Raw genomic sequence first — 23089 nt, 5'->3', positions numbered from 1 at the left:
GTTGGACACACTGATAATGTCCTTATTACATGTTGACCAATGTGTTCATTAAAAAAGGGTGCCGCGTACTCTGTCTATGCAGTCATGACAGAGATTTCTTGATTTGAGTTCAAATACTGTTTGAACAGGTGAGGTCTTCCGTGTTCATTTGGCACGAGGTGATACTTTATTTGCCAAGTGTTTCCGAGTGAGTTTCAGGCCAGATGGCAGCCCTTCTCCCATTGTCTGCAATGTATCTGATGCATATGGGCATATGTGTGTATATACTGTATGTGTACGTACACACCAGGGAATGGCTGCTATTTATTCAGCTTAAGCTAACACCTCTGTGTTTAGAATCTACAAAATATATATGTTTGTGTTGAGGTGTGTAAATTCACCTTTTCTGCTTTGAGTGAGTGTGTACTGGTGTGTTTGAATGCCTGCAGGCAGCTTGTTGAAGCTTTGGGGTTCTGGCAGCTGCAGACTGGAGCGAGTGTCTGTGTGCTTTTGGCAACTTTTTCACTATAAGCCTTAACCTTTACCGCGCCTTCTCTCTATCTGTACCTGTCTTTACCACTCTCTCTCCCCCCCCTCTGTGCCATAAAGGTGGATTCAACTTGAATGTCTTCTACCTGTGACGCTTGCACTCAATGACACCTACACAAAACACTCGAGGGTGCTATTCTGCAATCTTTTCGTTCCTAATCGTTTTCACCATGAAATGCATCATTGCCATCATTGGTTATTTTTTTAAACGTCATACCTTGTGATTCTCCTTTTAGGTCTGACGGCTCACAATGAGGTGGTGAGGGTGGTCTTCTCCCCGGAAGACGTTAGCCTGGAGGTACTACTTAAACGCTTTTGGGAAAAGCACGATCCCACACAAGGTAGCAACATACACATACACAAAAAAATAAAAATTGCCCCTAAAATAAGAGCCATCCCGAGGGTCACGGGATGTATTAGAGCAGAAGGATGATGCCCAGACGTGTGGCTGCGTGTGCGTGGTGATGGGGGGAGGTCTCATGGGTGTAAGTCAATGCCAGACAGCGTTAATGTGTCTGAGATCCAACCATCCATGGAAAGACACACCAGCCTGGTGCGTGTTCTAACCATAACTGCAGAAAAACGCACTCTGTGTGGAGCATGTGCATGGCATGTACTTTACCTAATTTAACCTAGCTATTTGGCATTCACTTCATATAAGGGCTTTGACTGGTGTGATAGTTATGATTCTAAATGTGGTATTTTTTTCTGGGTTGTCAAAAAAAACTGGTTAAACTTTGCTGTGATAATTCAATAATTTGCCAATTGTTTTTGACTCGGGTTGGGTTCTGATCCATATTCCTACACTAAACATTGCATTGTCTTATCCAATCTCCTATTAAAAGACACATGGCTTTACCTCACCCGTCTCTTAGAACCATCCCCCACCCCAAACCCCACTACGAGGTGACAAGAACCCCATCCCCTATACCCCATCTCTTGATTCTCTTGCTTCTTGTTCTCTCTGCTCACTGGAGGAGGTGATGTAAGAACATTAATGCACCAGGAGGGTGTGTGTGTGTGTGCGCGTGTGTGTGAGAGATTGAGAGAGAGAGGGCGAATGGACAGGCAAAGAGGTACTCTGCTCACTCATATTAAATGCAGGGAGGGGCATGACAAGTTGGGAAGAGATGGATCAAAGATTCATAGGCCCGACCTTCAGCCTTTAAACAGGCACACACACACACACACACACACACACACACACACACACACACACACACTGTGACATTGCCCACATCAGCTCTGTCATCTCTTTTGCATCTGTCATGGTTGTTTCTGCTACACCGCGTGACCTACATAAACCGAATGTCGGCCATGTTGTGCGTCTATACCGCAAAAAGCTCACGTATGAGGTGAATGTAGTCATGCACATTCAACGTCATCTGTTCTACTACAAGTGTGTTTAAATAATTAAAAAAAAGGCAAAGATGGAAGTTACTATTTAGGTCTATCCGAGACATCCACATCAACTCTACCGGAGGAGATTCTTCGGTTCACTGTGGCCGAGGGCAGACACACGTCTTTCTATGGGCGAAGGCACAGGCAGAGCCGACGCGCCGAGGGGCAAAGGCAGTGAGGCCAGAAGAGAAGTCATGCATTTCCCCTGACTCACTGCCTTGTCTCATCTGATGTTTTATTAAAAGCATGCAGCTTATTGACTATGAACTTCATTATTATTTTATTTTTTTCTCTACAGTTAAAGCCAGGCGACTATTTCCGAAATAACCGCAAACTCCACTATACTTCTTCCTTTCTTTTTCTAGTTGTGTTACTCCTTGTGCGTGACTTAAATGTGAAACCCTGCCGCTTCTCTCTTCTCCGATTCTGGGTTCACGTGTAGTAGAAACTCCTCTGATTTGACAAATGTGGCGTGGAGTGGTGGAAAGGGGCCCGCTGGCTGTGCCTTCACGCATGCTTAAGCTCCAATTTATTCTGTCCACCTTAGAGCCAGGCTTAAAAGAGAATGGAGAAATTAAGGAAGTTCGCTCCTTTCCCTTTCAACTGCAGGGATTCACCGGAGATCAACACATATGGAGACGAGCCCAGGAACATTAGGAATTCTGTTTTCTCCTAACAAGATCAACACAGAGCCCATCCTGCTTTATATATACACTCTTATGTTGGAGTGCATGTGGAACTATCATGTGCAAATGCATATTCAGTTGCATGCAATACTTCCTTTTTAATGCGTGTGTGTGTGTATCTGAAAGTGTGTATGCACATGTGTGTGTATGTGTTTTTGAGATCTGTGCCTCTCTGCTTTGCCTCAGTTCAAAAGGGTTTAGTCCCGACAACGTGATGTCGGGCTGCGTCGGCTCCACCAATCCCAGCCTGGATAGCAACATTAGCAGCCAATCAGAAACTCCCAGCAGCCTTTGCTGTGTGCCCTCTTTCCATATTCAGCAACACTAGTCTCAATCTGCTGGCTTCCCTGGGATGTTGCATAAAGACCCCCCCCCCCCATTTTAACACGCTCCAAAATTATAAGTTTCTTAAGTCTGCAAGTCTTCATCAGCATACCTTCACACGTGTGTGCATGGGAACACTCGGAGCACAGAGGAACTCTCAACAGTCAAAGTGACATCTGCACGTCTGAGGGCAACAGCAGCTCCGTTTCATCGCTGGGGTTGAAGGGAAACATGATTTGATGTATTTAGATCACTGGTGAGATGCGAACACATCTTGCTGTTCTTTCACACACTGCAGATCAATTGTGCACACATTTCCATACACGAGCATACTGTTCACTTCACATTATGCACAAGTGCTCATTATGCCCGCTCATAGACAGCTTTACTCCTTTGTGTGTTAATGCGAATAGGCACAACACGCACAGAGGCTACACACAAAGCATGTCAGTCGGTTTAATGGATACTTCCTTGTTGCAGAACACAGGCCCTTTTTCACTCCCTGTTCCCACTGTCCACATCGCTCCCAGTTGAGGATTGAAGGGTCTTATCTTGCCACTTCTTTGCCCTACCAACCACTCCATGTTCTCTTCTGCCTCTCCCCAAGCTGCACCGCCACCCTTTGATCTGCTCCATAGACTGAACTCTGCTCCTTCTCTGGGATGTCCCCCTTCCTTTTTGCTTCTTTCCTTCATCAATTTTACACAATATTTCCCGCTCTCTTCCTGTCTTCCCCAGCTCAACTGTCTCACCTGCACCTAAACCCACCCCCCCCCTTCACCCCCACCCCTGTCCTGAAGTGCAAGTGAGTGAGCAAGAGGCCCCGGAGCCCGTCAGAACATCCTCAGAGCAGCGCGGTGAGTCGACCGTTCCCCGAGGCCGTCCGCTCATCACACAAACACACTCGCATCCACTCACTCCACTTTTATCTCTTAGTCACTCTCTCCTCCCTGCTCCTCATCCTCCCCCATCCCCCTTTTCCCTATTCGCCCATCTCTTCCCCCCACTCTGCCGCTCTTCTCCTAAACAACTGAGGCTTTTCCCCTCCTCTTTGTTTTCTACTCATCCCTTTCCCTCTCCTTTTACTTCCTCTTTCCACGTTCCCTCCATCCTCTCTATTTATTGAGGCCATGCAGTATTTATGGTGTAGGCTGCTGCTGATGCGTCAGGGAACAGCGAAAGACACAAATGCACAGCTAAGATGGCCGAAGCGGCCGTTCCTCATTTGATAACGTCGGCACGTACATGCACGTTCACCCCTGTAGGTAGACTGCAGTCACACGGTAGACAGGAGACACATTACAGGTACTTTAGGTGGTTAAGGGCAATTCCAAAAACGGTGATGGTGGCCAATTTTCTCCATTTATGCTTTTTCCTTAAAAGTTGCCTTGTGTAGTTGCTGCTTAATGGTATATACTCTTCAGCAACAAAAATATCCTAACACATAGAATATAATAATGGCTTATCAGACATGCACACAGACGTGGTCGGATCAGAAAATAGAGATAAATCAAGCTGTCTTCCATCAGCCAAGTCACGCTGGTGGCAGTTACTTTCTGACAATTAAAATTAGCATGAATATTCCTTATATGATATCTTCACCCCAGCTGGCTGCGACACACGCCAATTCCCTGTTGGGGTACCCCCTGTGTCACTACATCCCTCAATTTAGGGATGCCCCCCCTCCGCCATCTAAAGCCAAACCTTGCGGGAGGTGACCTTGACCCCTGACCTGTGACCTCTGCAACCCCCACACTTCTAACCCAACCACTTCCTCTCCGCTGGTTGGCTGAAAATGGCGTACTCATTACCAGGTGTCAGTTATTACGCCCTCACACACACTGACAGTCCTAATTTATGGAGATTGCGGCACGTGTGTGCACGCTGTGGGGGTTGAGTTATGCGTCTCTGTTTGAATATGTTGAAGATCTACGTTTTATAACTTGAACCTCTTTGTTATTTATTTAGTTTTGTTAGCTTAACATTATCAGCGTTCTTTTGTGCATTTGTTCACATTGCATGGAAATTAAATATGCTTACAGATAAGAACATCATTGAAACAATATAGGAGAAATGAGATTGAAACCGAGGGGGGGGTGTTGGTAGAGATAAGAACGAAAGAGCAAAATACATGTTAGAAAAGAGGAAGATGGTTTTTTAAAAAAAAAATGTAAGCATCAGATTCTAACTTGAGCTTATAGTTGATTAGAGTCAGACACCTCTCCAACGGTGTTCTGCATTTTAATGATTGACACCAAATAACACACAAATTCAAACAGAGCCTAAATACGTTCAGCATTAATTAAAATGTGTCAAAAACCGGGAGTCATTTGAGTGTTTATAAATTGAGTTGACATCACACAAATTAATTTGAACTGTGATTAAAATATTTTTGCTCGGAAGTTAGATGTTTAAAATCAGTAGCGTTTTATAAAAACATTGCCTTCAGGGAAGTGAAACGAGCTTTTTACCAAAAATTGAGGATGTTATTGTATATTATTTTAGTGATCTGCAGCTGCTCACTGGATAACATTTCTGTTGCATTCGAAATTATTATGTGATGTGTACATTTGATTTAGAGACAGATCCTATGGATTGAAGCATGCATACATATATGTGCAGCATGTGGGGAAACTGCTAAGTATGATCCTTATATATATTTTTATAGCCAAACTTTAACATATGATATCAGATATGGGGAATTTAACTTTGAGTACAACAGTATAACAAGCTTTTTTCGGTTTAGATGCAACTAAAAATAAACAGCGTAAGGGCCAGAGTCACAGTGCTCTGACAACATGCCCAGAACCATGAAGTGATCATGTTAGAGAGCACCGCTCCAGCAGAGAATAAAAAAGGCAGCCAAGTGGAGATATAACTGATTTTAAAAAGACATGACTATAGTTACCACAGTAATCTACATGATCAGCACCTAAGTCATGTATACAGGCACATGGTACTATTGCCAAGGCACACACACACACACACACACACCTACTGTTGGTTTAAGGGTGCCTTCGTATGTGTAGTGTCACCATCTGACAGCCAGCAGCGCATTGCTCTCTGTGTTGCCTTGGATGTTTGCATATGTCACATATTTACTCCCCTTAGAATATATATTCTGTGTTTGTGTGTGTTTGCACGTGCAGGCGAGTATGTGTGTGTCCACTGGGGATGCTCTCACCATCCCAACTCCGTACTCTGCCTCTTTCTCCAGCGCGTCAGGAGCAGCTTACATAAGAACAGGGCAAAAATAGCAGCTGAGAGGGGAGAGGAGGAGAGGGCTCTGCTGGCACGCACACAGTCGTAACGGGACCGCGGGGCACGGCACAACCCTGAGTACTATCACGCATAAACACACACGCATGAGCTGGAGGACTGCAGTTACCAGGCATTATATATCTTTCTGATTTTTTCATTTGCGGTGTACTTTTTGGGACAGAATAGTAGAAATAACGATAGTTGGTCAGACTCCATCAGTGTAAAAAACACCAAATAATTCCCGCTGATTTTTCATCTTGGGGGCAGGGTTTGGGTTTTCTCTCTAGAACTGAAGTGGGCGAACAAGTATTACATTGTGTGACAGTGTAGGGAAAAGGATGTAGGGGGAGGCATAAGGAGGTAAAATAACATGAAAAAAGAAACATCAGATTGTTCATTAGCGCTCACTCTGCTGCAGTCTAATTGGTACGCACTGCCAAGTGCAATGATTCCAAATTCACTTCAAATGTTTTTCCTCCAAGCTCAGAAGGATGCAAAAAGTCACCAATTACACAGAAACATCTTTTAATTGCGGGCTCTGACAAAAGCCTAACTGCTGACATTTTTATTCTTTCCTCTCTGTAATTAAATGTTATTTTTTGCCTTACTTGCAACCCTTTTCTTGTTTTACATCGTCTTGAGTGCTGAGATAAAGTAAGAATAAAGTAGCTGAATGAAACAGAGGGAAAGGAGGGACGGTACATAGAGAGGTGGAGAGGTGAGGCTAATCTCAGCTCTTACAGTCGTTAACGGATGAAGGATCGTTGTGTAAAAAAACGCCCAGGGAGAATAAGCCCGGGTCAGGCCACCGCTTCTGTAGAGGGGTGTCACACGCATCGGTACATTGCTCTTACTCTATGCCGCCTGATATTTCCGTCTCTGTCTCTTCGTCTTCTCCTTCCTCCTCTTTAGCGGTTCTTTACCAGCATCCCTTTTAATCTGATTACCGTCCCTTCTTACTGTTAGATCTACTTTTTTTTTTTTTAAGCCTGCAACTTAAAGACACAAGCTTGGCTTTGCTTAGTGCTTGCTTCTGTCACCACCCCTCGACACACTATATGTATATGTACACTATATGTATACACAGTGTGTGTATATATATGATATTTATATATAGATATATGCCTATATAAAAAAAATTGTGAAAGGGAAATAAGGAAAGAGCTAAAGACAAAAGTTGAGCACAATTTGCAGAAAGAATGAAGGTGGAGTTGGAAGTGGAAGATATGACAGGCTTTTATCCTCAACATGCTAGCAGGCACAAGCTGAGCTGTGCCATTTTCTGCCAGGACTAGAAGAGATTTTACAGAGTTGCTAGAAATCTCAGCGGGTTTAAACGCAACAAGCACAAAAAATGTATGCATGTACGTTTGTGTTCGCAGGTTTGTGCATGAACGTCTGCTGGAGAGAGCACCCACTCCCTCTGAGACTTGAGATACGCCACCACCTCCCACTCTGTCTGATTTTAGCACTTGTGTTGACGGGGCTACTTTTACATTTTCTTATTTAGGGGGGTATATTAATTAATATTTTTGGCTTTGTGGGCGTAGGTCAGTGACCCCGAGAGGCGGTGCGTATGTGTGTGTGTGTGTGCGCGTGTGACACGTAGCCCCTCCCCTTCTGTCCACCCCCCATTACCCTCTGCTTTCAGAGGCAAGGCTCTCATGCATAATGCAGAGAGAACAGGGAGGCTCTCATTAATAATTACTGCCGCCTTTGATGGATGGAGAAAATAACGAAGGGGGCTGTTAAAAATGGAGAAAGCAAGAGAGAGACGGCGTAGGCATAAGGGGGGAATCTTGAGTTTTTTTGGGTGGTATTTGTTGCGGTTGTTTGACTGAAATGCTTATGGGCATTGTTTTGGCCCTAGTAAAGACAAAAACTAGGAAGATGTTTTGGGTGGTGTTAATATAAACGGTGAAGGGATTTCTTAAGATATGATTCATCTTAATGGTCTTTGTGTTGGAAGCAGCTATTAGCACTCAAGGGTGTTTGTCTCTTGACTTTTCTTTGATATTCCATACCATTAACCATTTTTCTGTGATGTATTTGTTGTGTTTACTTTCTTACATGAGAAATGAAATGTCTACCTTTCCTGCAAAGTAGAAAATCATTGCATGATATATGATATATAGGTTTTCCTCTCATGATTAACAGGATTTGTTTATATATGATCTTGCACATGTATACACAAAATCGTTCCAGTTTGTGTGTGTTTGAGCTGGTCAGAACCTCGGGGTCAGCAGGGAAGGTCATAGGTAGTAGTAAAGCCACAAGACCTCTGCCAGCCAGCCAATCAGAATAAAGGCTCTGGTGGAGAGCCAATGGCAGAGAGGCTCGGTGGCCTTTGATGGAGGGGCCACCATTAGCCTCGTCACTGAACAACAGCGCTGGGGGCAAGATGGCCGACATCCAGCACTGCAGTGATGGAGAGAAAGAGGGTGAGGGTAGACATGGATGCAAAGACAGAGAAAGACAAATGAGAGAGTGGGTTGTACTGTGAATAGCGCAATGTAGACAATACATTTGGATTACATTTAAAAAATATATGTTTATGAAATAGTAGAATAAGAAATCCGATGTTTTAAGCCAAACCAGCAGCATGACCCTTTGGATGGCCATGGTGGTCGGTGACGTCCACCATTTTGGCTCAGAATAACATTTCTAGATGGATTGTCATAACGGATACTCAAGTGGCATTTGGATGATTCATTCTGAAGTGTTAGCATAAGGAACATTATATCTGCTTAACATCATCATATTAGCATTGTAACTGACATGGTAACTGGTTAAATTAATAGTTGTTGTGGCAAAGGAAGTTTGGGAAAACTAAGCCTCCTGTCAAATAATAATCGACCACAACATACACTTATTGCTTATGATTGCCAACAGCGAAGGATGCAGACCTTACATAAACCTTATGTAATCTCAAACTCATCTCTCACTTGCCGCATACTTGGGCCATTCAACTCTAGTCCTCGTAATGTAGCGCGAACTTAGCCTCCTGTTGTTTCCAGGAAATGTCAGCTGGCTCACGGCTGCTATTTAAGATTTCAAAGGTAAATTGCACCGTAGAAAATACTTTAAAGAACGTAACAGGATTCTTGACAGAGACTGATATAAACATTTGTTGGGGTTAATCCATACAACCTACTGTTTTATCATATTTGAACAACTCAACTATTTAATATTGTTAAGGACATTTTCAGTGAAGCAAATGAGTCATTCAGTATGTGTCGGAGAGCGGGCTACGTCTGCTTGTCGGCTCTGATTTGAATGAAGACTGGATGAATACTTATAGCCATTATATCAGAACAGACTGTGGCACAGATTCTTTGTGACACCATGATGAAAGGTAACATTTAATCTAAAGAGAACAAATTATGCAGATCTCTGTGTCAGGGAGATGCCGGAATGAAATTGTGAAAATCTGTTTTCACAATATAAAAAGAGAACAACATGGAAGATCTAGGTGTCACTTACAGTATGATCTTTGACTAAATGTCAAACATGTCAAAACGTATATGGGCAACATATACATTTTTTTCTGAGCTGATCTTACAGGAAAAAAACGCTTCGTCTGATGTGTAAAAAAAGGGAAAGCTTTTGCTAACATAGTCACAAAGTAAAAGTTGAATTTGTATTGGAAGATCAGAAGAAATGGACGCTAGGAGAACACAAACACAGTTATACTGTTGCGTAAAAGACACTGCATACAGTTTTGTTTTTAAAAGACTCAAGAAAATAGACTGCATATAAAAAAGTTCTTAGACACAAGCAGTATCAGTTCCTCCATTGTTGTAGCCTTTCATATATACCTCTGATCTTTGGCAATCGCTGAAAAATAGACAAAGTTTGACCAACTTAAGTGGCAGGGAAGACGGGGGGGGGATCTGTTGTTTAAGTGAACTAAGCCACTTTTGCTGCAGGCAGAAAAGCAAAGCTGTAAAAGCTTTAAAGAAGAACACACACGGCCCATGACAGGAGGGCCAAAGATTAACTAAGACAAGGATTTAGAAAAGGATAGATGAAGAGAAGAATGACGCTTTTCAGTGAAGAGAAGAAACAAAGGCTGAGTGGGAGACCGAGTAAGAGAGATAAAGGCAAACCAAAGCCTGCCATGGAGAGGTCCACATATGCCAGAGCTGCTCAGGAGTGTAGCCTCTGAAAAGCATAGATGTGATGGCGGCTGTTTGGCCCCCTAATTAAGGTACACTAGGCTTGGGCCTCCTCCAAACACACTGATGTAAAGCTGATGAAAATTCTGACAATGCCACATAGAAGACAAAGAAGAAGGAAATACACCCACCTCCTAGAGCCCATACACCTACACACCGCAGGCCTCCCTAATGAAAGCCTAAATCTGCTGTGATCTCTGAATTCATTCGTACTCGTGAATTCAAGATGCAGGATGATGACATCATTGTGAAAACCTTTTAAAAGCAAATGATATCTTGTCCGTGGTGATTGCTGTAGTTTTGCTTATTTGTGGGGTGTCTTATTTTCCCTTTGTGTGTGTGTGTGTGTTTGTGCAGGTATGAGGCAGCAGAATGATCGAGGTACTCAATATCGTTCAGCCATTTACACATCCAACCCCACTCAACAGGATCTCGCATTGAAGAGCAAAGTGGCCTTCCAGCAGGTATAGTACACACACACACACACACACACACACACACACACACACACACACACACACACACACACACACACACACACACACACACGCGCATCAATACCTCACACACGCGCATCAATACCTCACACATGTTTTCACTTATAAGCAAACCTGTGCCTGGAGTTTGAGCATCTGCTAAAAAGTGTGAATAATGGTTAAAAAAAAAAAGTGTATTCTGTATAGCTTCCCCGATTAGTTGACTACTCAAAGAGTCGATCAATGGGAGAAAAAAATCCCAGCTTTATTAACAATTGATTATTCTAACATTTTGAATGCCAAATGGCTTAAAATGCTCTTTTTAGCCCCTTCTAAATATTTCTGTTTGATATTATATTAAATTGAATATCTTCGGACATACAAAATAAGGCATTTAAAGAAAAAGCCTTGGACACTGGTCTTTAAAATGTAAGAAAATAGTAAATAAAATAAAAAATGTCATCCCAGTGTCTCAAACGATTTAGCCATTCTTTGCAGATTACTCGATAATGAACATACTTGTTAGTTGCAGCACTTATTCACCGTTAAGGCTTCACTTCTTTAATGACTTTCAGCAGTAGGTTGTTGTGTTTTGTATCCTAACGGTAACAAAATGAGGAATAAGCATACCCTCCTTTTGTCATCTCAAAAATAGTTTTTCCGTTAAACGTGGCTTGGCTGCAGTTTGGAGTTGTCCCAGTTATTTGAATAAGGATTCAAAGCCAGTCTCTGGAGTGGTGACCTCTCAGAGTTTGATGCTGTTTAGTCAAGCAACGCCACCTCAGTTGAGTTGATCCCAATCTACGTCCAATCGGTGACACCCTTTTTGTTTAACTTAAGAGAGGAAGAGGGTCAAGAGGTCATCAAAACTCATTTCTAAAGCTCGTCCTTTCAATGGCACACGCGTCGCCCTTTTGTTCTTTCATCCATCTGTCCGTCCGTCCGTTCTATTAGTCCATCTATCCAATGATCCCCGCATCACTTTTGGTCCGTTCGTCTCTCCTCGCTCTAAATGGTATTCATGGACAAGCTGGAAGGGGGCAGAGGCGAGCAAATTATGATCGTCATGGTTACTTAGGGGTCTCGGGGTCAGCAGTCACAGGCCACAGGGCTGCTCATGTTGCCATGGCGACAACCTGCCAACCTTGGCCTTGGGCTGGGGTCAGGGGTGAAAGAGGAGTGGCAGCTGAGACCCGGAAGGTGGTGAACGGGGGAGGAAAGAAAAAGAGGAAGGCAATCAGATCAGAGGGCCATGACTGACACACACACACACACACACACACACACACACACACACACACACACACACACACACACACACACAGTACAGGTTTATTAGCAGTGGATATCACAGTCTTTACACACATAAAACCACATCTGGAGTGGATGTGGCAAATGTGAATTAAATTAAAGTGCATGCTTCATATATGCATTGCTGAAAACACGATTTGGAAATGTCAGGCCCAAATATGTTGATATCAAATGAAAATGCTGCAAATAAATGTTGCCTTAAATACAGAATTTAATAAAATAGTTGCACTTTAAGTCAATTGTGTAGCTATGCTGGAGCTTTTAGCCATATTAAATGATCCTTATTATCAGAAAGGAGTTTTCTTCATTCTCACTTAATTGCAGTTCTCACCAATGTTGTCATAAAAGTTTCATTTTTAAATTAATTCTTGCCCCTGGAAAAAGCAGTTAATAAAATAATCTCACATTCTATAATATGTTATTTCATAAAAAGTTATAATACCTAATCATTGTTTTTGTTAGTAAATACATTTTTGATACAAAAATCTGTTTAATAAACTTTGAAACTCAACTTTTAGACAATATATAAAGTCCTCTGCAAAAGATCTGTAACAACTGAGGGAATTAAATCTGCTGATGACGATCCTGTGAAAATATAAATCATTAGCCCATCCATGATATTAGGTGAGATGAAGCTTACAATGCCCATGCATCAGTTTGCAAAAATATGCTGTCTGATGAAAACATTAGAATATAAGAGCAAATTATATTTGATGAAAATATATATTACATTTTAAAATAAGATATCCATAGTACCACTGACATTCCAATTGAAGCCACCTGGCCTTCCTTTTCTTTTTTAAATGTCTTTATACGTCATCCCTAGCTAATACATGTAGTGACTACACCATAAGCCTCAGTGTAAGCATTCAGTGTTCGATGGGTTCATGTTACGGCACAAAAGAGGCTGTTATATGGAGCATTATCTTCTTGTCGCCTTCATGCCAGGGAAAGGCTGAAACCATAACCCAGTTTGCAGCAGACGCTCCAAAAAACACACCCGTTTAGGAACATCCAGAGAACAAGCTCTCAGGCTCGTCTCCCCTTCTCTCTCCCCCCAACGCTGCTGACACCACCGATCTGTCAACCACTTCAGTGGCACCCCAGTTTCATCTGAGGGCCACTGGGACACGCATCTTCTCAAAGCAGCTGACATGCTCTGAACCAAAATGGCAGCTTCCTGCCCTGAAATGGTTGCCTTGCCGCATTGATGCTGAGTCTCAAGAACGCCCCGGCTTGAAAATGGCATCTCTACAGAGGAAGGGCTTGGTTGTGTGTGAGTGTGTGAGAGTGTGTGTGTTTTTATCCTAAAAGGCCAACGCTCTCTTATCAGGAAAAGTGAGTGCATGTTCAGTAGAGTGACAAGAGCGAGTGGGTGGAGGCGATCCAAGACGATCGGAGATAAGACAGGCATCGCAAAATCCAGATTTCACCCCACTGCCAGCCCATGACTCACAAACACACTCGCATGTACGTACAGACACACACGGAGACATACATTTGGCACATACACGCACAGCCCAATGAATAATTAACCCATACGAAGAGTCTCTTCTGCAGGGCTTTCAGTTTCTTAACTTCAGCATTGGGGGGGAGTGGGGGGGGGGATGAGGACGAGTGAGGCAGAAAAGCTTGTTTAAGCGCGAGAGCAGAGAGGGGGAGGAGAAGGAGGGGGAACGCAGAGGGGAGAGGAGAAGGGGGTTCTCTATAATGAAATTTGAAATTTGCAGAACATCAAAGGCTTCTGTAGCCAAGCCGCTGTGGCAGCAGAGCAGAGGAGGAGTGCATCTCTTTCTGTCTCCCCCGTCTCTTCCTCTCCCCTTCTCTCTTTTCCCTCTATCCCTCCCGCTCTCTTTGCTAAAATGTGTCTCCCCAGAGCTGGGTGAGGTGGGGCTGTTGGGGGTGAATGGAGGGTGAGAGTGAAGAGATGGGAAGAGTTGATTAGGAGGAGAGTGCAGGGTGGGGGTGGGTTAGAGATGGTTTGGAGAAAGAAATGGATGAACGGGGCTTCTATGTATGTTTGTGTGTGTTAGAGAGCGAGAGGAGCGTGTGCATGTATGAACAATAGGTTTTATCGAGCCAGCGAGGATATTGCGTGTGTGCGCGCACATGTGTAAGGCCTTGGAGGGGTGAGTGTGGCCTCTGATAAGGCATCCTAACTTAATGAGCTTGAAAGGGGGGAAGCAGGGGGGGGGGGGCGCACAGGGGTTCATATGATGGCTGGGAAAAGAAAAAAGGGGGGATCGTTTGGAGCTGGATGTCTTTAGGAGAAGCTCCAGGTTGTTGAAACGGGGCATGGCATTGAAACCAGGCTTCAAGTCAAATGTCTCTTATATTGAAAAGTCTTCAAAAGTCAGATTCGCCCTTCCACTTATCTCCCGCATTTCATGCCGTCCGCTTTAGATGACAATGTTCTTGCTGCGTGCCGTACTCATCGATCAGAAGACATCTAATAAGCGTAACCACAAGGCGCTATTGGCTAAGAAATAACCCTTAATAAAAAAAAAGATAAGAAGTATGTTGTTCACAAATAACTTTATAATTTCCAGGAGGTAAATGCCCATCCCTAAGTGAGATACTGATCTTTTAGATATTGAGTACAGTGCAGCCGAAACGTTAAAAAGGCGATCGCTCTTCTCGAGAATGCGGAGATGATCTTATGCGGGGGTTTTTTTTTTTTCGGTCTTCAGATGTTGAGCTACTTGTTGTCTGCCCTAGGGGGAAAAAATAACAACATAAAAAAAAAACAACGTAGGAGCGCACCGCCTCGAGACTGAAGTGTGTGCACCCTCTCTGCCTCTCAAAATGTAGGAGTGTTGGCTTCCTCGCTCACAAAATGTAGGAGCGCTCGCTGAAGATTAGAGCCAAGCTAAAATGGATGCCTGACCCGCGCTGAGAAGAGAAAGAGAGATGAACAGAGCAGGGCAGGGAAAGAAAAAAAAAACCTCTTCATCCTCTGTGCAGACACACGAAGGGAAAGCATGTCTTTTAGCTCACGCACACACAGTGGTGTTCATGAATGTGTTACATACAAGGCGTTGAACAAGAACACTTTTATTACATTCTATCGTTCATACTTTTATCCCCTCTTCACCACAGTGTGTTATCAGCCTCTGGATAATCTCCCATACTCTTCTTCATCACTTCCCTCCATCTCGCCCTGCGTGTCTCTGCACCATCTCTCTGTCTTCGTCCTCTCTCCATCACTCCCTCTCTCTCCCTGAGGGTCATCCAGGGCAAGCGCGGTGCTGCGGACGAGTCGATAAGTATCATGTCAGCCGACTTCATGTGTTTTCCGGCAGAGGCACAGTTATCTGTTCCCAGCTCTTTACCGCCGAGCAGCTTTCAGTTCGGCGGTACTCAAAGTGTATTTACATTTTTTAGATGTTGAAGGGCTTTCTATGCTCCAGGTGTGCAGAGGCAGTGAGTTACATTTATTTAAGGTTGGTGCAAATGAATTGCGGTACCATGCATACCATTTATTCTCTTTTGGCTTTACATTCTGAAAATGAAGAGATTTTCTACCTTTAAAGTGCTTTTATTTAAAGACAACCTTGAGGTACTTACTATTTGTTTCTCCTCGACGCTCTCTACATTTCATTATTTATTTTACTACATTTTTGGCTGCTTAGTTAAAGATCAATATAGTCGATATGAAACGTGTGATCATCTTTTAAAATATGTTGAATATTATGCCATATTATAGATGAAAAAAGTATAAATAAGCAAATAAAATAAAGATTTTAAAATAGCTACATCCAGACCAGCTACAGCATTAAACACTGCTGACACAGTATTTGCATTAATATTGATAACCCCCCGATAGTTCAATAACATGTTTGCTTTTACAGGCAACATTTGATTCTCTAATAACAACTTATGTACTGCAGTACAATAGTCAAAAATATATGCAGTATTTTTACATTGAGGATTTGAAATCTAAATACCTATCCCACTACTGCTAAACTATAATACATTTGATTTGTGAGCCTTGCAAACGTGCTTCGGCATGACTGTACTTAATTAGGGTAATGCCAATAGAGCAAATCAAATTTGCAATCACATTTGCGATGTCATCATCACCAAGAAACATTTATAAAAAGAGAGGAGAGGACCCAGAGAAATGATAAATGGCAGTAGCCCCACACCAGTCACGGAGTGGACTAACGAATGATTACATAAAGTCACAGAATTGAGGTCATATCGCTCTTCAAATGTCTTCACCATGAGTCATCGGGTGTCACAAACTCTATGTCAATGTGCGTCTCTTCCCCACCACTCTGCAGCCGTAGGCCTTCCCAGGGAAAAAACCGAGAGACAAGGCAGTGGGGTAGAAAGACAGGAGAGAGTACATTTTCCTCCTCCTCCTCCTCCTTTTGCTCCTCCACCTCCACCCTCTCTCGGGGTGTCACGTCCTATTTGTGTCCTGAGGCCGTCTCTGGCGATGGTGATGGCGAGAGGGGCTCTCTCGCTTGGCTGGAGAGCGGGGAGGACTTGGTAGCACGAAGCGGTGGTCTGTGCTCACATGGGAGAGAGTCAGCAGTGGAGAGTCAGAAAGGAGGAGAGAGAGATGCACGCGTTCAGCCATGCCTTTGACAGGGGAGTCTTTCCGACAGGCGTGAAGAAAGGAAGGGCTGACTGGGCTGAGTGAGCTCAGACTTCGACCCACACACACACAAACCTGTTTTTGTCACTAAAGAGGACATTGCATTGACTTACCTAGATTCCCTTGCGATTTAACCATAAGCATACATGCCTAATACCAACCCCAACATTTTACGGTTCACCTCGTTTGGACCCATTTTTTGTCATCAAATTGGATGTGAGTTCCAATAATGTGGCTCTGTGACTTGATTTGTGTCCCCACCGTACAATTTCGCATACAAACACACCCTAACTATACCTAACGTGTCCTGTATTCATGATCCTCTTTTTCCGTCCTCATGCACACTCACACGTATACAAAAACACATATGAACACATTTCTCCCGCTCTATGTAGCCATCATTTATACGTCAGGGGCAATCGAAATGCTTAGCTTAAGGACATCTCGGTTTTCTCGCCTCCATCTTTGCCGTATTCTACACTCCTTCCATCCATTCCTCTGCTGCAGTGTGAGAGAGGGAGAGTGAAGCCACATAAGGTTATACACAGTGGCGTCACGCTATGCATTCTGATTTATAGATCTAAAATGGCCGCCGTGTTGTGACTGCTGTACAGGGCTGGCTGGAGAACGAGAAAGGGGTGTCAGGGCGGGGGTGTTTTTAAAAGCAGACCTTTTCCTTGGACATTGTGTTCTCCTCACACGAAACGTCCTCTGCCCTAGAGGCTTTACAGTGGTTTGGTGATGACTGGTTAATTATGCCATCATCCAAAGCTGCCTTGCTTGTGTCGACTGGTTTACTACAATGGTGTTGGATATGGACAATACAACACGGGTTCTTCTGTGTCAGACTGCACAAAGTGTGTATTTTAAAATGTAAATATTTCCGTGCTTGTGTTCTGGCTGCAGTTTGGTTTGTGGATGTTGGTTCTTTCCTGCGGGGAGTTTAGAGCCCTCACATTGTAGCGGCAGCTCTGAGGACGTAGAGGTCAGCCGCTGCCTCAGCCTCTCTGTGGGGCGCACAGCTTTGATTTAGTGACTCCACTGCATCACCTCACACACACACACACACACAGACACACACATCTAGTGCCACACTGCCTCCATGTGGACAGAATGATACACTACCAAGCTGCCCTTACCTGGCATTGTTCCCTCTATATACTTGTGGTAATCCTTATTTGACGTCTTCTTAGATGCAAAGCTTTTTCTGTACATATCATTTATTTGGTTTGTCTGTTCAGCATCAGTAAAAGATGGGATGCCCCTGCGTAGCATGCTTATGGTTTATTTGGTTTTAACTCGGAGAGAGAAACAGCAAATCTGTATTATTTACCTTGCAAATATAAATGAGTAAAAGGTTAGTAGTGTATTCCTAAATTAATGGTCTACTAATACAAGGATGGATTTATCAATTAGATATCATTTTTAAGCAAAGACCAAAGCTTCTGTTTTTTCAGCTTCTCAAATGTGAGAAACTCATGATGGGGATTTCTCACTAGTTACTAGAATAAATAACTCCTCCAATCCAATTCAAATGACCTGAAGTTTGATTTATAATCTAAATAATTGTAATAATCTTCACTGGTTGTTTAACAGTTAAGATCTAAAAGATTCACCATTTAATCAATTGTCTCGTGTGGGCTAAACAATTAAGGAAAAATCATAAACAGATGCAGATGCTTACATACAAGTGTCACTGAATGGTTTCTTCAGTGTGGAAATCACGTAATGGATATGCTCTAGTCTTCGTAAAAATGCGTTTTGTGGCTTGTTTTGATCCAATTCTTTCTAATCACTTTCCTTCAGGATTGTCAGGCCTTCTATGTATTTTTCTTTAAAACTTCATTCATTTTTTTTCCTTGGTCACTTGGGGAAAGAAGAACACCTTTAACAAGACAGTCAGCTGTTTCCATTTGATGTAGTTGCGAACAAAGACTCCCTTTTTAGGAAATATCTGACTTTTTAGGTGCTCAATGTTCCACTTTGTTCTCCATGTTTTTTTGTTTTCGATAGGCGGATACCGCTGTGGATTATTTTTGCCTCACAGTTAAAACCTACTTACCTGTGCATGTCACGTTTTTTAAACAAACTACCTAGAAAAACATCGCTTGAACCACCTCCAGACATCCATTGTCATCCTTGCTGCATTTTAGGAACTTTAATTATTCATTTGAAAATGCTTTATCCCGTTTCTTTTCTTCAGTTTTGGCTCCCGGTAAAAAAAATATACAAGGACCAGCGACGGAAGTCCTTAAAGAAGATGAATACAATGATGGATTTGGTGGTCCCACGCATCAAACTCAGTCTTTTGTTAACGTTTTAATTGAGAGACCCCTAGTGGCGTAAAATAACATACTGTGCATTCAAGAAGAATGGAGAATGCCTGAATTTCTCCAACAGTATCCATGACAGCATAATAGACAGCGAGTGGTGTATACAGCAGCTGATAAGAACCGGTTGAACCCGGGTTGGATATATTCAGCTCCTGTTTCATGATGCTTGCTGAACCTTGCCAATCGACGCCCCCATAGAGCAGTGCGCCTCGCTGGTGCACACAGCTCTGAGGTGCTGCACGCTACATGCAACCTACTTGTTGCCCTCAGACACTCCCGGTACATCTCATACTTGTTGTTTTGTAATCTCTCAGGTGCACTGATCTAAAGAGGACTGAGTGCTTGTGTTATTAGATGGAGAAAACCACTCGGCTCAGCAGGTATTTGATACATCTGTGAGAAGTGTTTAAAGTGTGCGTGTGTGTCTATGTGAACTGGGTTGCTCTTTCTAGTGCGTTTGAAGCCCTTTCCTTGAGGTGTAAGTATGAAAGTGTCTTAAGGAGTTCTCAAAGAGAGCGGATACTCTTTGATGCTTTGTCCCACAGAGAGGGGCTTAGACGCAAGTTGAAATACTGAAAGAAAAATATGTTCCTTTCTTCTGTCACTCAATCACCCTGATTTCTAGCTGAGGAGCAAAAACTCTTTACTGTATTTGTGAGAGCTATTGAAAGTTCGAATTCACTACACTGCAGAATAAAACAACCATTTGAAAGAGTTATGTTCATTTTGAGGAAGTTACGGAGAAAGTAATGCTCAATGTGTGTCAGCGGTGTGGTGATGGAAGCTGCCCAGAGAACACATGAAGCATACGAGGAACTACCAGGAATGTTTTTATCACATAGATGTCTATCTGAGGGGTTTTAACCTTTTAAAAGCACTGCTGTATTTCAAGTAGTTATGTATCTCATCAGATGAACAACCTTAGTTATAGTTTATTTGAAATGCATTCTGCACTTTTTTCATTTTTCTTTCTTTAGTTTTGCATTAACTGTTGTGGGTTTTGTTTGTTTTTTGTCTCTAGGAGCTGGATAAAAAAGGCTACGGTCCCATCACCACAGAGATTCTGGAGGGGCAGCAGTTTTACTACGCTGAGGACCATCACCAGCAGTACCTGAAAAAGGTACCGAAAGGCTACTGTAGCCTCAAAGGCACCGGAGTGTCCTGCCCCATCGGAGCCGGGAAGGATGAATTATAGGAATGTGTGGTGAGAGAGAAATGAGGAGAATTTATGAGGCTGTTTTTCACATAAAAATGTTCAGCCTTAATCTCATTTAGTTTTAAAAGTATCCATAGTTAAAAATGTCCTTTTGGCATATGTATTAGTATTAATAACAAACAAATAATAACCTATTTGTTAGATTGTTAATACATCAAAAGGCTTTTCAATAAGAGTTTCAGTTTTGTTTCTACAAAGCAGTCTTGTCAGCTATGTAAAAACAATAATGTGTAAAATGTATTTGAACACTTAAAGGGTATTCAACTCTGTGTTGTTGTTGCTTTTAATTAAGTCGGAAAAAGACAAATTGCTTAAAACAAGGACAAATGAATTGGACACAGATATAACATAAACATGTAACTACTTTGCACAGATGTAAAAATATATATACAAGTGTATGTAAAAACACAATAGTCTGCACTGTTCTCTATACAGTACAAACACGAGAGCAATGTCAGACTTCTGCATTTGACATCAAATGCATTTAAACAGTATTAAAAGAGAATATGAAGGTAAACGAAAAACGGGAAATACACTTGAAGTAGTCATGCAGCTGTGGCAGTCATGTTTGACTGCAGCAACAGTGAGCTTCCACAAGGTGGCAATGTTCCTCAAAGAACACAGTAAAGCCCCATCAGGGTTTCACTTAGCTGAGAAACCATGAAACCAACACTTTCTCTTCCGAAGTTGGTTCATTGGGAGAAAGTAAACCTACTCAGCGGTTTTATTATCCAGCAACCTATTCTTTTTACATCCATCTTAAAGCTTGAACACTGTGACCCTGTTTAGACTTTACTGTCAGATTTCTTGAATATAACGTCTAATAATACAATCAGCTTTTTAAAAGGAAAACCAGCATATCTTTTTTAACACACTGTTTTTTATATTCCTTTGAAAAGCTGTTCATGTAAACAAGTTTACATTGACCAAGAAGACCGACTGAACACTGCTTGTCTCACTTATATATAAATAAAGTACATCTTATCCAACCTTCTGTTATCATGCATATGCTCGTTTGTGTTCTTCTTTTCATGTGTCATTGCTGCCCCTGCGGCTATATATATTTAAATATAAACCACTGTTTCGTTTATTTCTGCCCCTTTTCTGCCTTGTTTGAGAAGGGACCCTACCAACGAGGGACACATGGGTATGACTCAGTGTGACACACAGATGCACATTTGGAAATCACTCATTCTGGATCGCAGAATGAGACACTAGTAGCACTAATGTAAGCTATATGTTACACACTTTGCTTCACTTAACTTCCAGAAAACCCAGAAAAAAAAGTCCTATTATATGATTACACATCAGAGAGGAATAAGTTATTACTGTGTGGAGTTATTTGTATTATCAGTGTATTTAAAAAAAAAATTAAGTCCTACTCATCGTTAAGACACCAAAATACAGAGATGATATCTAGAAAAAGCTTTTTGGTCGACCGCAGCAGTGTGATTCACCCCGCTCTCGTTTTTCCCCCTCCCTCTCTGCTATCTTTCTTTCTCTGTCTGTGTGTATGTGTCACATCCTGACACCTGTGTGTAGGTGTGGACCAGGGCACAGGTGCAGGTGCAACCTCTCAGGGCCTATTTTAGTATTGGGACAGATATTTTTTGCATGTGTCTGCATGCAGCAGCCGTGTGTGTATGTGTGTGTGTGTCAGGGGATGTGAAGCTGTGGCTTGCTTGATCGAACCGCGTTGAGTGGTATGTGGTCGGGCCAGCTAGCTGTTCTCCAGCTCCCGCCTATACTATTTTGTTTTGTCGAGTGTGCGAGAGGAGATAACCTTTTTAATAAAGTGATCTTCATTTCCTCGGCTTTAAAGAGAGGATGGCTTAAAAAGCTTTGATTTTTTTCTGCCATCTGAAATAATGTTAACAAGACATTCTGTAGATTTCTGCTGCATTACAGAGAAGGCGTTAAATCCATTATATCTAGGGAGAGATTTTCTGTGGAAAAGGACCATGTTTAGTGCAGACACATAAAACGACTTTAAGAAGTAGTTGCATGAGTAAGTGTATGTTTTCTGTGTATTCCTTTGTTATAGGTTAAAATGGGGCATGGAAATGCATGGTACTCTCACATACGCATCCATACACAAACACAGTGAGGCCGGGCAGGACAGGAACCAGGCTGTGTATGCCCTTCAGACAGAGCCTATTGTCTGCAGATGGGCCTTTAATGGCCCCACAGCTGGCCACAAAGAGCATACCGCTATGCCTCTCACTGGCCTATCTCACCCTGAAGAGAGGAGGCAGCTCACGGGCACACGTACACCACTGTGAACATGCATGTAACATCTTATTCCACCCTTAGAATAATGCATTTTCATTCTTGTCTAATTATATCCGCGTTAGAACTCATAAGAGAAATCCTTCCTAAACCATCCGAAGAAAATAATCGGGTTTGAGAAAAGCGTCTGGAAGAGTGGGCTGAAATGAAAAGAGAGGTGCTGGGCTGTTTATCAGAAGGTCTCTGCACTCTTACCCACACACACAAACACAAACACACACACACACACACACACACACACACACACATACAAACACACGTCCCAACCACTACCTCTAACTCCGTCCTGTACTGCCGCCTAATGCAAAAGACAGCGCCCACGCAAAAAAACAAACACACCAAAAAGACACCTTGCAGAGACGTGCACCCACACAAATTTCTTGCACTCTGATACGCTCTGTATTGTGTCCTCCTTTCACAGCTTTTCATTTGTCTTCCCCTTGACAGCCTTAATAGATCTTATTGTATGTATATAAAGCA

General features: G+C 42.6%; 1 protein-coding gene across 4 annotated transcripts in view; it reads left to right on the top strand.

Moving 5' to 3' along the window:
- msrab (methionine sulfoxide reductase Ab) overlaps positions 1–21326 on the top strand; it is a 48007-nt gene extending 26681 nt beyond the window's left edge. For 3 of the 4 annotated variants that reach the window (XM_079693840.1, XM_079693839.1, XM_079693842.1), the window contains exons 4-6: positions 765–869; positions 10736–10842; positions 20126–21326. In XM_079693840.1, the coding sequence (XP_079549966.1) occupies positions 765–869; positions 10736–10842; positions 20126–20299 (386 nt within the window). In that variant the 3' untranslated portion in view covers positions 20300–21326. Of the gene's footprint in view, positions 1–764; positions 870–2538; positions 3671–10735; positions 10843–20125 lie in introns of those variants that run through there. The other variant, XM_079693841.1, reaches the window with a different exon arrangement.
- The last annotated feature ends 1763 nt before the right edge of the window (positions 21327–23089 follow it).

The sequence above is a fragment of the Notothenia rossii genome (assembly GCF_949606895.1).
Source record: "Notothenia rossii genome assembly, chromosome: 7".
Classification (NCBI taxonomy): Eukaryota; Metazoa; Chordata; class Actinopteri; order Perciformes; family Nototheniidae; genus Notothenia; species Notothenia rossii.
Note: the sequence above shows the minus strand (reverse complement) of the source record. Positions and strands in the feature narration are given on the sequence as shown.